The sequence below is a fragment of the Lampetra planeri genome, chromosome 8 (assembly GCF_965212315.1).
Source record: "Lampetra planeri chromosome 8, kcLamPlan1.2.h2, whole genome shotgun sequence".
NCBI lineage: Eukaryota > Metazoa > Chordata > Hyperoartia > Petromyzontiformes > Petromyzontidae > Lampetra > Lampetra planeri.
The window spans coordinates 342,343-357,187 of record NC_136114.1 but is presented as its reverse complement, the minus strand read 5'-3'; the positions used below and the strand labels follow the sequence as shown (position 1 = coordinate 357,187).

The following is a 14,845-nucleotide window of genomic DNA, read 5'->3' as shown; positions in this document are numbered from 1 at the left end:
TCTTACTTCGCGGATTTTCACCTATCGCGAGGGGTTCCGGTCCCCATTAACCGCGATAAACGAGGGATCACTGTATTATTATAGTTTAATCTGCATTCTCGTATCATGTTAAGCTTATATACATAGATGAGCATATGGACATGAATAGTCACTGCATATATAAACACACTTGCACACATACCAATTCATGCAATAGCGCAGCTTCAATATTCTCAAATTCAAAGTGATTTCCTGCTCATTCAGGTTGTAGATCCATACCTGTCAACCCATACGGTTTAGCCATATTCTTGTACAGGGAAATTTAGTTTTCAGGTCCATACGGCGTACAGCCGTTTCAATACGGGAAAACAAAACATTGTATATTTGTTTGCGTTTCTACCTTGTGAGTGGACTTTGTAGGATGAACGTTGAGATTTTTCGTGCACAGGGTGACCAATAAGGTCTGAATTGATCTGTAATAAGGTAGGCACTAATATGGGGTTGACAGGAATGTAGTTCATCTCCTGGAAACTCCACAATGCTGTGGTGGAACTGAATCTATTCAGGGGACAAGCACTGTTGAATTTTCCACCAAGTAGTCCTCATATTTTGACACCTCAGTTCTGATGGGCTGAATCGACCCCCAACCAGCATTTGAACTCACAACCTTAAGATTGCAAGGCACTTATTCTACTGCTAAGCCATTCACCCATGGTTCAATATTGCTCGAGGCTCAGAGCCAGATGAATGTGTAGTGCCGTAGATGGGCCACGCTTACCGGCAGTCGTAGACGGGGTCCATCTGCAAGGGTACCCCGTACCGCCAGCAGCCCCTCCCCTCTTGGGCTGCTGTGCCAGCCCAAGAGGGGAGGGGCTGCTGGGGTCTCAGGACCCCAGACAGCTAATCCCCTCGGCGCCACCAACGGGGGGGGGGGGGGGGGCTGCGGGGGATCTACTATCTCACGCAACACCACCCCTCGATTGGCAAAGGGGCATAAAAGGGGACCTCCCCAGCCGATCGGGACCAGTTGCAGACGAAGTACGAAGAACAGCCAGCTTAGGACCCTGGACACCTCGCCCCGCTTATCTTTGTGTAATAAAGGACTCTCTCTCAGATGTCGATCTCCGTTGTCCTTTATTGGGTTCGTAGAATCTCGTTACCACGGCGTCCTCGCTCAGGCCCGCGTCCCTCCCGACGATCTCTCCACAGCCCCTCGGCTGCTCCGATATGCAGTCTCCCTGCTGCTCCGTTAGGCAGACTCCCTGCTGCTCCACCTTGCAGCCACACCGCTGCTCCGCTAGCTCTAGCTTCACTGCTGCCCCGTATCCAGCTAGCCTCCCACAGCCGCTAGCTCTCTGCGTCTGACACCGATGGCCGACGGTGTCGACGTCTTCCACCGCGTGGCGACCGCGCCACTCTCTCCGTCCTGCCCAGCGTGGCCTCCTCCTGTTTCACTCCGTCTCAACTCCCGCTTCCCCTTCCGGTTCTCCCCCTAAATCCTCTCTCCCACGTGACCCTAACTCCACCCACTCCCCACGTGACCCAGACTCCGCCCCCCCTCAATCCTTGCTCGCATTACACTTGTAAGGGCCGGGACGCTGTGCGGGCCAGTGGTGGGAATATGGGACTCCCAGCTCTACGCCCTTGTAAGGGCGAGGTCCGAGGAAGCCAGAGTCTAGATTCGCACCATGGCTGGGTCGGGTCAGGTAGCCTCCCCTAGGGTAATTGTAGCCGGAGGACCCGAGAGCGTAGCCAGTGTCAGGCACGCTAGAAGTAGGCTGTGTCCCTAGGCTGTAACAGTGTATCAGGACTGTTGGAGTGGTGTATTGTAATAAAGAAGTTACATCTACAAAGTGTCTCCAGAACCAATTACAAATGCACCTTCAAGGCTTCTTGAGGTTCAACATTAATGCCCAAAACTCCAGTAACGAGAGCAATATAGCAACAGGAATTTCCATTGACTTCCATTAGATAATTGTAGATGCATTCCTATTGAAAATATTTGAGCCCCAAGACGTGGTAATAAAGCACACTTAAAGCAGAAAAATTTGTATGCACCACAAAATGTACACAAGGACAATGGGGACATTGTTAGATTTTTCTCTAAAATGTAAAAAAAAGTATAATTTAGGGATTAAAAATCCCATATGTGCGATTTTCATATAACGTACATTGTATTTGTTCCTTAACGTGCGAGTTACATTTTAGCGAAATCCCGTACATTGAGAGTTACCTCCTAATGAGGGGTGAATGTAATTAAAGCTAGTGAAATGAAAAAAATATCCTGAATGGAATCGATTCTTTCTTGCCAGGAATGCGAACACAGTGAATCTGTTGGCAAGTAAAATCTAATTTATTGACTGAGTTGGTGACTGCTTTGGTTAGGAAAGCAAGCCAACAAAGGGAAGTTATACGTGACTTTACCGAAAGAACCAAGAATATGGATCCTTGCAGTCACGAAAACTTCAAATCTAGAAAGGGAAGTTAAACAACAAGGCCAAGCAAGTTTTTTTTAGCGGATACTGCACAAACCTGGCTTTCTTGATGAGGATGGGCAGACTGTCCGTGATCATGGCGTGACTCAGCAGGAGATAGGTGTCTCCCGTAAGCTGGCAGTTCTCGAGCAGACCCAGAACCAGGCGGCGCAAGCACTCCTGCACCTTGTGAGCCACTTTGTGGCTCATCGTGCCCTCCAGCACCTGTTGCCACCAGCGTTGGGTTACATTGCTGAACACCACATAAACCCAACCTAATCCACGTGGATATGTGCATGCTCTGGATATGAGTAGAATTAATAAATGGATGGAATGACCCGGTTATATTTTGCAAACAGAGTCAACCCCTAACTGGAGTTTAATATCACTACTTTCCAAATCCGAGTGAAATCTAGTAATCTTGTCACAAAGCCACCTGGCTACTTTAAAATAATCAACCATAAAATTATTTAATTCATGTAAGGACCTCTTAAAAATTAAAGGTCACAAATTTAGCCATCTATTTAAACAAATTACTTGGTCATACTGCGTGGACAGTGGTGCACAAGCACTAACAATACATTCATCACTATAACACCGCCTTAAAAGTAAACAAATACGCACAGCCCAAACTTCTTCATTTGCGGATTTTTCTTTTCGCGAAATTCAATTATTCGCGATTTTAGATTTGAATACCAATTTAACCATCATACCTTTTATCCTCCAACAATTCTCTATTCATGGAGGAGGGGGAACTGTACTTTTGTAGCATAGCAGTGGTTTGTGGGCAACGCGAGGATTTTACTCTTCAAGTGCCGATGCCTTTCGTGCTACATTTGCCTTATTTGTCGTTTTTTTTTTGTCGATCAAGGCATCGAAGCATCAAGTGAGGGGAGAAAGTAAGAGTGAGAGCAAAAAAGGCAGAAAAAAGTGACAAGTTTAGATCAAAGTGTAGTTTTTGGGCGGACTTGTGCTCAGGGTGATTGGTGCGTCGTCTGCTGTTGGCCGCCATTACCTGGTACACGAGTCAACAGTCGGATGAAGACAAATAAATAGGCAATCGGGGAAAGTGTGGCAGAAGTAGTTATCAGCATCAGACCACCATCGTCATCCAAGGTAAATAAAACTTCCAAATTGACAGTATCATTTATTTATGTTATTATTTGTCTTATTATCTATTGTATTATTGTACAATTTAATTAAGTATACAGATGTTATTTATGTGTACAGTACAGAATTAATGTTATGACACATTTTAATTTTCTCCTGTATGTTCAGTCGACACTGGAACCTAACCTACTTTTTACCATATAATCACCGTATCTACATTCGCAAATTCTACTTTTGCGCCGATTTTCGAGAACCTAACCCTCGCGGATGTCGAGGCCTTACCGTGAATATGTAATAGGTGACGTATATACATATATACATTTTCCCTCCAGGCAGTTCATCTATTAAAACAAGTAGTTTAATGTAGCATGCAGATATTGGTTTGACATTGCCTGAGTGAGCAGAATAGGTGGTGTGGCACAGAACCAAGCGTGTCGTGCTCACCTGCTTAAGTGGGTGGATAAGGGCGGCAACATGGCTGCAGCTCACAAACTGTCCCAGTAGCTCATAGGTGTCGTAGCTCTTGCAGCTACGAGCCTCCATGCTCTTCCGCACGATGCCCTGCACCTCCTTCTCCTCAGCAACTTCGCCAAACAGCTCGTTGTTACACACCTGTCAGGATGGGGTAACCATGCACGGACATGGACAGACACGCATACACATCCACCAATGTACAACAAGAAGTCAGAGTGATCTCTTGCTCAAATGAGCACTAAAGCGGTGCTCAATTGCTGTTTACACCCTTTAAGCCAGAAATCGGAATTCTTCATTCCTTTGGCAGGAGTGTGTCTATGAATAGGATAACCACTGTTGATTTTACCACAAAGTGGCTATCATTTAATTTATCCAGGAGGGATGATGGGCTGATGCAATCCACAACCATAATTTAAAACTTGCAAGCTTCCAATTGTGAGGCGCTCACTACAATGGAGCGCCACGTTGCTGGATAAATGTACCTTCACAAACAATTGATCACACACGTGAAAAAAACTAAACAAATGCCCATTCAACATCACTTCATGTGAGAAGCCAGAGCAGCCATGCCTGGCCACGACTGTTGCTTCAGTGTAATTTATAGCATATTTCTGTAAGTGCTGCAAATACAGGCCAACTGATGTTATTGATCAATAGAAAATGCGGGAAACTGACCAGAGTGACGTGGTGATGATGATTATGACGAGTGATAACGATGACGCCATCAATCCCTGCCAACATCCACCTCATTGGGATTATGGAGGTGTTAAAATGTTATTGTTGCACTTGCAACGGATGCAATTATCTGGCTCCCCAATATAACATTGTAGTTGTTGCTCAATAAACATCAGCCAATATGGAGAAACAAGAGTTACATTAATTACATATTTAAGGTTCCTATAACAGTTACCCGTGTAGTGCTAGAATTGCACTATAAGTGTTAGTTTTATTGTGTTTGAAAGTGTAAGACTATTATTACAGTTGTGGTTCTTACGAAAAGCCAGAGTGGATTTGTGAAAATCACTGATTAATGCAGCAGTAACCTGTTTGCTCCTACAGTGAACTATAAACGTGTGTTCATTCCAGCTCAATCTCATTTTGTGGTCCTAAAGGCCAAGATCCACTTGGGCAATCGTTGTTGGCAATTATCCCTGGCAATGCCTTAACCGTCAGCCACTATGGCAACTTGGGTGGTCAATGGAATAGTGACAGAATTCTCTCATAACAATCAAAGCAAGCCATGATGAAACATGTGTATGCTGAACAATAATTGGCCAACACTAGAGGCCGACCGAAATTCGGTTTCGGTGCCACTTTCGGCATACTTTTGGTTTTTGGCAATGAGATGAGTAAGGTTGGAAATGCTGCGGCAACCATTGGCGGTGACGATTGCCAGCAACGATTGCCTGAAATTTCCCTGACTGGATGATGGCCTTAAAAGGGAGTGGTGGAAATTTCACATTGCCTCCCCATGAGACAACCACTGTTGTGGGCCGAGCTGACCTTTGGCTTGGATTTCAATTCGCAAACAATCCTAAACACCATCCAGAACCAGCCAGATGCTTTTCAATATAAACTTGTCTCAAGATCAACAAAACAAAACGGACGACTTTGTTAGACCGGGTCAAACGTTTACAGAGTCCTTGCCACAGAGTTACACGTCACTTCTCGTCAGTACTTCAGTCACCGGAGACAAAGTGTTGGCTGTGGAGGGAACTGCGCACGTTACCTGAACGAAGATGTTCACGCAAGGATCCAGCTGTCCCGGCTGCATGTTGGCCGTCAGGCTCTTCAGGAGATAGTGTGCCGTGAACGACATTACGTGCAGCTGCAACAAAGAAACGCAGAGGCCGTTTGTGAGCAGCACAGATTGTTGAGAGGAGTGCTGGTGGTTAATGCCTATTGCACAAAAAGCAGCAGCACCACGTCTCCCTATTCTGATTACACAAAAGTTCAACATACATACATAAACTACATATCAGTGGTTGGTAACCTGTGGTGGAGTGCACATACCCAACCTTTTATGAGGGGCGCAGACCGTGAATGAGAGGAACGTCAGTGCTACGTTGTGGTGAAAAGACACACTAATACGCAACAGGACACACCGCATCGAGGGATTAACATGTAATCTCTGTATTGGGACCGGAGTAACGTTAGTTGTGTGAATGGGGTAGGTGGTGGTGGGGGGGCAGTGGTCTTGATTGGGGAGCCACAACACCAACAAGGTTGATAACCATTTTCATGTACATTTTAGCCTGAATTAACAAAAGGTCCAGATAATAATTACTCCCAGTGAATGGTCATAAATTACAGATGGGCATGGAGAACCTCCAACAGTGTACACATGGATTCCTCCTCCAAGCACGTGCACGCACAAGCAAATACAAGTACAATGGCATGAAAACATCACTGGCAAACCATGCAAACTGAATAACAAGTAATACATTTTAATGTGCACTTACAGCAAAAGCCACTTAAAGTGTGCTCCTAGTACTTTTGAATTTCAGCTTTCCAAAAGTACTCCAACTGGCTCTTATCCAGTCATGGTTTTGATTGAGTATTCATCAATACTATAATGGAGCAAGTGTGAGTTGTTTTTACTCTGTCTGTCCAAAATTTTTGATCACGTAACATTTGTGAAACATTATTATTCAAGCAAGTTTTTTTTTTTTAACGTCAGTTCAAATGTTGATTTAAAATTTGGGAAACATTACATCCGGTTTTGTAGACCGGACTTAATGTGACACACATATTTACGACACGTATACAGTATAAAACCACCATTGATCGATTGACTACAACAAACTTAATTTATGACCCATCATCCAACATGACTACACATTTGAACTGTGATGTTTCACCATGAGATTTTTTAAAGTTAAAGGTCACCCTTTTTCCCCTTACTTTTGTTCCTCTTCCCTTGCCTTCCCCTTTCCCCTAAAAAGAAGTCCATGCTCCCGCTCACAGTCTCTCCCGCTGGTGGGGTGGTGAGCCCATTTCTCTCCCCCAACCCATATAAAAGTACTTTAGCTTAGCCTTTACAGGTTACAATTGAAGCCCAAAGGCCCCCCAAGCCCTCCGTAGGACCTAGGAGATGAGGGCCCATAGGGCCCGAAATGTTCAAATTTACCTAACTAGAGCCTGTTTGGATGCACGTCATGTACAGCATCCAGCCTGTGATGCGACGGGGTGTAATTTTATTCATATGCAGAATGTGTAACATGATGCTCGCAGGGTGCTGTGTTTAACAAAGGATGTACTATGGAAGGCCTTCATGTCTGCTACTGCTCTACCGGCCAGAAATGCCCAGGGAGTAAGTGTGATGGATGACCTGCGTTGCATCTGGCCCCCTTAAAGCGAATTATCTGGATGCGCGGTGCTACAAAAAAGATCTGGAAATGGAGTTCAACTGACTAGTGGAGTTGATTCATAAACTAGTGAGGCTGTAAAATGTAATAAAAATATAATCAGCCACGTTATCATACGTCACTGCCTCACTCTCCACTTTTCAATCTGGCCAACACTGTAGGTGGCCGGTAAAGCTGTATCGGATGGGCTATACATGTACGGTGTGCAACGTGCACTGAAAGCCAAGCAAGAGGTGGGCTACAGTCTGTGGGATGTAGTGCGGTGGAGTAGAGCATTATGGGTTGTTGGAGAAATTAAGGGTAACCTGGAATCCCCTTGTGAGCGTGGACTTCAACTCCTGCAGAACATAGGGCAGATGGGAAGGGCCCAAGGCATCCGCGATCTTGATGAGGACCCCACGAGCCACATCCCGCACCTCCTGCAGCCGGTTCCTCAGCATGAAGCAAACCTTGAGCACCACGCTGTGACCACCGCACACCAAAACAACCACACAGTCTCACCCACATTCTCATGGTTCAACAAGTACAAATTTAAACAAGTTTCTCCTGGCCAAGAATTCCTTTATCTGCAAAATCCCCCTGGGTTTCAAGGCACCTTTGAGCAATGGCCCTATAAGAGTCCTGGAAGTAGAGAACAAGCAACAGCCTGCGTTTTTATTGCCAAAGGGCAAACGTTATTTATATTATGGCTCAGATGGCAGACAACAGCAGCAGCGCTTTGGGATTAATTTGAATGCTTTCCGAATGAATTAAGAATGACTCTTTTTGTTCTAAAATTACACTTTCCCTTCACCTGTTCTTTACTTCAGAAATGTACAGGGCAGCCCCGTTTTGAGGCAGTAACATTTCATTTGTAATGCCGCATTCTCGTGCGTTCACACGAAATGGCATTGCAACCAACAAGACACCGCCTCAAAACGTGCCCAAACTTCCTTCATGGTCTCCGTGCGAGTGTCCCCCCTCCCCCCCCCCACCGTCGTTCTTGGCAGAGTGGCCAAAATGCAAGATGCAGTAACTACACGCACGACTGCAAATATGTGGGCGTAAAAAGAGGTGAGTGCGCAAGAGATTGCAAAGGGTTGTTAACGAACAGTGGACATATTAACAATATTCAAGGGAGGCTTTTCTGGCCATAGGGTAAACAATAAACATCTCTCCAGGAGTCGTTTTGTCAATTATTTAGGCACACGTATTTTTCTGAGACTAATTGGATACTATTCATCAAAGGATCAAATGTATGAACAACCCAAAAGTTGTGTCTGTAACTAACAGCACTGCCAGCATAACAGAACTACAGAGGAAAACTCCACCTGGTAGCACCTTGCACAAGAGTAATGTCTGTAATTTATATGAATTAGGATCAAAAGATTCATCAAGCTTCTCACATGCAGTCATTACGTGAACCATATTGCAAAAAAAATGTTGCACTAAATATTTATTAGGGAAATTAAATATTTACTTTAAATCCTCATTATTTGGATACAATTCCAACCGATACAGCTGTCATTAGGCACCTGATATCTGGTGGAAAAATGCTACGAGAAGTGATGCTGTAATTTTAAAACGGTCTAGTTGATAGATAATTTGATACAAAATAAAGCACACATGATAATTTACGACCCATTCTCAATCCACTGTTGAAGGGCTCCCGCACACCATGTTGGTAAGGGAGTTGTTTGACCATACTTCACCACAATGGTCACTGCCAGTTTGTGAAGGGAAGCCCAAGACTGATTTAAATATTACTCTCCCCTGATGTTAGCTTGTGGCCAGGAATGAAACTAGGATCACTGTTTATAGCGCAGTGCGCTAACCACTGTGCCACAACTTCATCCTGTACAGAGCCCTGTATTTATATATACAGAGAAAACATACATTCTGCATAGTTGAGAGAAATAGGAAACCCATGACATTAAAAGCCTCCCACAGTCCTGCAATTCCATGGAATTGGGAAAATAATATTCTAAAAGTGTCTCCCTTATAATTTTATAAATGCGGGCTACCATTTACACACATGTTATACATTGCATAGTAAGCCAGGTTAGGCTCCCCCACCTGGGCAAGTTTGCCTCCAAAACTTTGCTTGGCAAGGCTTGCAGCAGCTTAACCACGGCGAGCGCGAGCGGGATGCGAGCCACCTGCTCCTCGTCCACCCCTCGCGTGCGCACTGCCTTGTGGTCCATTTCTGCCTTGCTCTACACAGCGGGGCACACAGCGGGAAACACAGCGGGAGACACCACTCGATAAAACACGGCCCAACGCCACTCACACAATGAGAGACCCACAGCAGTGGGAATCGGTACGCGGATTATTGCAGAACGTGGTTCACATCCCGCCTGGTGTACAAACCCATGTTTATGAGATATACTGCACAGACCTTACACAGCACAAAGTGAAAATTATACAAAACAAGTCTTTTAGCATACAGCATCAACCACACGGCTACATGATATTCCATATCACACAAAACGAGAAGATAATCAGTATACCATACAATACGTAACCAATATAACACAACAGTTGGTATTGGAGGCAAACTTGGCCTTCAAATGGGATAATTTAACAAATGCATTACTTACATTCTTGGTGTAATCTTTCCACAAATATATTATCACGGCATCTTTTTTTGAACAATGACAAGACCACGTAACAGAATGCATTTTGAACTATGAGCATAAATACAACTTAACACTTAAAATACTAAAATATAAAAAATAATTTCTATAAACAACAACAACAATAAATGTGGCATAAATACTGTATTGGACATTGGCCACGTGCCCTCATACATCATTGCCGTTCCTGTGCTGTACAGCGTCCGGTTACAAGGACAGATCCAGTGTGGTGGCCACCTTGACTCACTCTGGTGGCGAGGCAGGCGAGCAGCTTGGGCAACACGTTGGCGGTGATGGTCTGCTGCACCTGCTCTTGAAGCTGCTGCCCGTTCAGGCAGTGCGAGGGGACAGCAGGGGCAGCAGGGGCAGCAGGGGCAGCAGCATCATCAGCCACCTCACCACCTAGGCCCAGGGGCTGGGTGCTGCCTTCCTCCATGGCCTCAGCAGCCTCGCCTTCTCCACATGCAACCTCCTCACCGAGCAGCATCGCATCGTCTCCGTCCTCTCCATCCATCGCTGCCTCCACAGCGGCCGCTGTGAGATGACAACACGGGATTGGCTCTCGGCTCAACAAAAAATATTACACGCGCAAGCTGATGTGTAAAACGCCGCAACTTCCTTGAAGAAGAATGGAATTTACAATGTTTGTACACATGTCGCTGTTTGCTCTATACAGTGAGGGAAAAAAGTATTTGATCCGCTGCTGATTTTGTACGTTTGCCCAATGACAAAGAAATGATCAGTCTATAATTATAATGGTAGGTTTATTTGAACAGTGAGAGACAGAATAACAACAACAAAATCCAGAAAAACGCATGTCAAAAATGTTATAAATTGATTTGCATTTTAATGAGGGAAATAAGTACTTGACCCCTCTGCAAAACATGACTTAGTATTTGGAGGCAAAACCCTTGTTGGCAATCACATAGGTCAGACGTTTCTTGTAGTTGGCCACCAGGTTTGCACACATCTCAGGAGAGATTTTGTCCCACTCCTCTTTGCAGATCTTCTCCAAGTCATTAAGGTTTTGAGGCCGACGGCAACTCGAACCTTCAGCTCCCTCCACAGATTTTCTATGGGATTAAGATCTGGAGACTGACTAGGCCACTCCAGGACCTTAATGTGTTTTTTCTTGAGCCACTCCTTTGTTGCCTTGGCCGTGTGTTTTGGGTCATTGTCATGCTGGAATACCCATCAACGACCCATTTTCAATGCCCTGGCTGAGGGAAGAAGGTTCTCACCCAAGATTTGACGGTACATGGCCCCGTCCATCGTCCCTTTGATGCGGTGAAGTTGTCCTGTCCCCTTAGCAGAAAAACACCCCCAAAGCATAATATTTCCACCTCCATGTTTGACGGTGGGGATGGTGTTCTTGGGGTCATAGGCAGCATTCCTTCTCCTCCACACATGGTGAGTTGAGTTGATGCCAAAGAGCTCCATTTTGGTCTCATCTGACCACAACACTTTCACCCAGTTGTCCTCTGAATCATTCAGATGTTAATTGGCAAACTTCAGACGGGCATGTATATGTGCTTTCTTGAGCAGGGGGGACCTTGCGGGCACTGCAGGATTTCAGTCCTTCACGGCGTAGTGTGTTACCAACTGTTTTCTTGGTGACTATGGTCCCAGCTGCCTTGAGATCATTGACAAGATCCTCCCGTGTAGTTCTGGGCTGATTCCTCACCGTTCTCATGATCATTGCAACTCCACGAGGTGAGATCTTGCATGGAGCCCCAGGCCGAGGGAGATTGACAGTTCTTTTGTGTTTCTTCCATTTGCGAATAATCGCACCAACTGTTGTCACCTTCTCACCAAGCTGCTTGGCGATGGTCTTGTAGACCATTCCAGCCTTGTCTAGGTCTACAATCTTGTCCCTGACATCCTTGGAGAGCTTTTTGGTCTTGGCCATGGTGGAGAGTTTGGAATCTGATTGATTGATTGCTTCTGTGAACAGGTGTCTTTTATACAGGTAACAAGCTGAGATTAGGAGCACTCCCTTTAAGAGTGTGCTCCTAATCTCAGCTCGTTACCTGTATAAAAGACACCTGGGAGCCAGAAATCTTTCTCATTGAGAGGGGGTCAAATACTTATTTCCCTCATTAAAATGCAAATCAATTTATAAAAATTTTAACATGCGTTTTTCTGGATTTTGTTGTTGTTATTCTGTCTCTCACTGTTCAAATCAACCTATCATTTCTTTGTCAGTGGGTAAACGTACAAAATCAGTAGGTGATCAAATACTTTGCCAAGAAGATGTTCCATCTCAAAAGATTTTGCACGTGAAATATTTTAACAAAAAATATAAAAATAAGTATGACTTCCATAGATGTACAGAAGTGGCCACGCACAAATCGGTTAGCACATGTGGCTATTTACGGTTCCAAATAAGTTCAGCATGGACATACATCGTTTTTATGTTCGTGTTCAAACACTATGATCGAGAGAGCCAGAGACACGAGCGCAGCAAACGATGCGCTAGCAACACCTGTTGGACCAAGTCTCTGTTCCCGTTTGTGCCGCTTACAGAACCTTACCCGGAGATTCCTGAATGCTCTGCTCCGCCTCTCTCTGCAAGGTCTCAAGGTCAAAGTGGAAGGCGTCCAACACAGTTATCAGCAAGCTGCACACACAGAGAGAGAAAAATGCACACGTATGATGCGTACAATCTTTGTTGGATAGAAATAAATTAAAACTAACCCATTTTATCATCTCCTAGGCAACAATAAAAATACACCATAATTCCCCCCAAACCGAGTGTGAGCTGGAGAGCAGTAACGTGGAGGGGCGTGAGGGGAAGGGGGATTTGTGTGGAGCGTGTGTTTCCCATCCGTGAGTGTAGACAATGGCAGAGAAACACCTCTCTGCAGTGGTCTTCTAGTTCACCCACATCATGAAGGGCCATTCCTAAAATGTGAGCCCTCTATATACTTCTCTGTTTAAAGGCGGTGATTATAATAATGGCCAACGGTGCCTTAAATTTTTATTCTCACCAATTACACAGCCGACCTCATGTGTCCCCAGCAAGTGCAATGAAATTCCCCACCACACAGCGCTGTGTTATCGTGTGCAGCTCTATACACGCTACCTGATCGCCAGTTTAAGTTCCAACTGTGTAGTCTGCAGCAGGTGAATGTAGTGCCGCAGAGTGTAGAGGTAGGGCTTCCAGGGCAGGTGCCGGCAGATGGCCCCCAGTGCGTCCACACAGGCCTCCACCACATTCTCTTGCTAAGAAACAAAAACAGTGCAACTCAATCTGCGCGCACCACCGTCAGCATGGCAGAGCTCCGAATAAAAACAGCTACTCGAATGCAAAAAAATAACTGTCATGTGCGTTGGTCAACATATTGTGTTCAACGTGTCAAACAAATTACACCTTCAACAACAAAAATGTGATGTGGCGCGTGATAATTTGTCCCCGGCGTTCTCATTGGCTGGAGGTCAGGCACCGCCCACCACGCTCCCCAATTGGCTCCCTCCCCTTACTGCATGTCTGGCTCTTGAAATCAGGAGGAAGGGGTCGAACATGCGGTGAGGAGGGGCTGCTCGGGTACCCAACTCACGGGCAAAGGCGCACGGGGTGAGGGGGTGCATGGGGCCGTACGTGGGGAGAGGGCTGCGCTAGGGGAGGGGGCGCAGGTGTGTGGGGGCGAGCTGGGAGGGGCTGCAGGAGGGAGGCGGGAGGCGACTGGGGATCGTCACGTAGGAGGGGGGCACCCAGGGGTGGGGAAATGGGGACAGGAGGCATCGCTCAGCAACGGCTACTTCCTCGCGTAGAAACGTAAGTAAGAGAAAGGCACACTAAAATTAAATAACCTCGCAAAATATCGAAATGTGATGTAATGCAACACAGAGAGTCGGTCAACACACAATTAACGCATAGCCTGGTTGATTACGTATTTCAAAGATTGCTAAGTGAGAATTTAAGTGTAAAAATTCCAAAGAGAGGACACAGGCAGAGAGAACAAATAGCCAGAGAGAGAAAAAAGATAAGCTTAAAACTTCCCCGTAGAAGTGGTTCAATCTTAATTTTGGAGCTTTCGTGACTGCAGGAATTATTCTTTGGTACTTTCGGTTAAGTCACGTCTAAAGATAAAATAATAAATTAAAATAATAGCGACGTTTCGATTGCAACACAAGCAATCATCATCAGGCATAAAATAAATAGCAACAAAAATCTAACTAGAAAACTATAGACAGACATACAAGCAGACAGACATCACAAGGACACAGAGAGAGGACACATATCGGCAGAGAGAGGGGTCGTTTCTGTGACGGTCCCTGCGTTAATTGTGTGTTGACCGACTCTCTGTGTTGCATTACATCACATTTCGATATTTTGTGAGGTTATTTAATTTTAGTGTGCCTTTCTCCTAATTTTCAAGCTTGCGTGCCGTGCCACGTCGTCATCTTACTTGCGCAGCAGCAACACGTTGCCGTCCACTCATTGATATGCTAATTTTCTCTGCCCCCTCCCTCTCTCCGTCCCCGCCCCCCCTCTCTATATTTAAGGGACCGTCACAGAAACGACCCCTCTCTCTGTGCCGATATGTGTCCTCTCTCTGTGTCCTTGTGATGTCTGTCTGCTTGTATGTCTGTCTATAGTTTTCTAGTTAGATTTTTGTTGCTATTTCTTTTATGCCTGATGATGATTGCTTGTGTTGCAATCGAAACGTCGCTATTATTTTAATTTATTATTTTATCTTTAGACGTGACTTAACCGAAAGAACCAAAGAATAATTCCTGCAGTCACGAAAGCTCCAAAATTAAGATTAAACGTAAGTAATTTGTAGATAAAGTTAAAGTCATTCATATGGGCGATCCATGC

General features: G+C 45.2%; 1 protein-coding gene across 2 annotated transcripts in view; it reads right to left on the bottom strand.

The window, feature by feature from the left end:
• UTP20 (UTP20 small subunit processome component) overlaps positions 1–14,845 on the bottom strand; it is a 116,636-nt gene that overhangs the window by 47,474 nt on the left and 54,317 nt on the right. For both annotated transcript variants that reach the window (XM_078596680.1, XM_078596679.1), the window contains exons 40-47: positions 13,106–13,245; positions 12,555–12,640; positions 10,268–10,554; positions 9,461–9,600; positions 7,711–7,867; positions 5,767–5,865; positions 4,008–4,175; positions 2,512–2,678 (exon numbers count right to left, since the gene is read on the bottom strand). In XM_078596680.1, the coding sequence (XP_078452806.1) occupies positions 2,512–2,678; positions 4,008–4,175; positions 5,767–5,865; positions 7,711–7,867; positions 9,461–9,600; positions 10,268–10,554; positions 12,555–12,640; positions 13,106–13,245 (1,244 nt within the window). The remainder of the gene's footprint in view (positions 1–2,511; positions 2,679–4,007; positions 4,176–5,766; positions 5,866–7,710; positions 7,868–9,460; positions 9,601–10,267; positions 10,555–12,554; positions 12,641–13,105; positions 13,246–14,845) is intronic.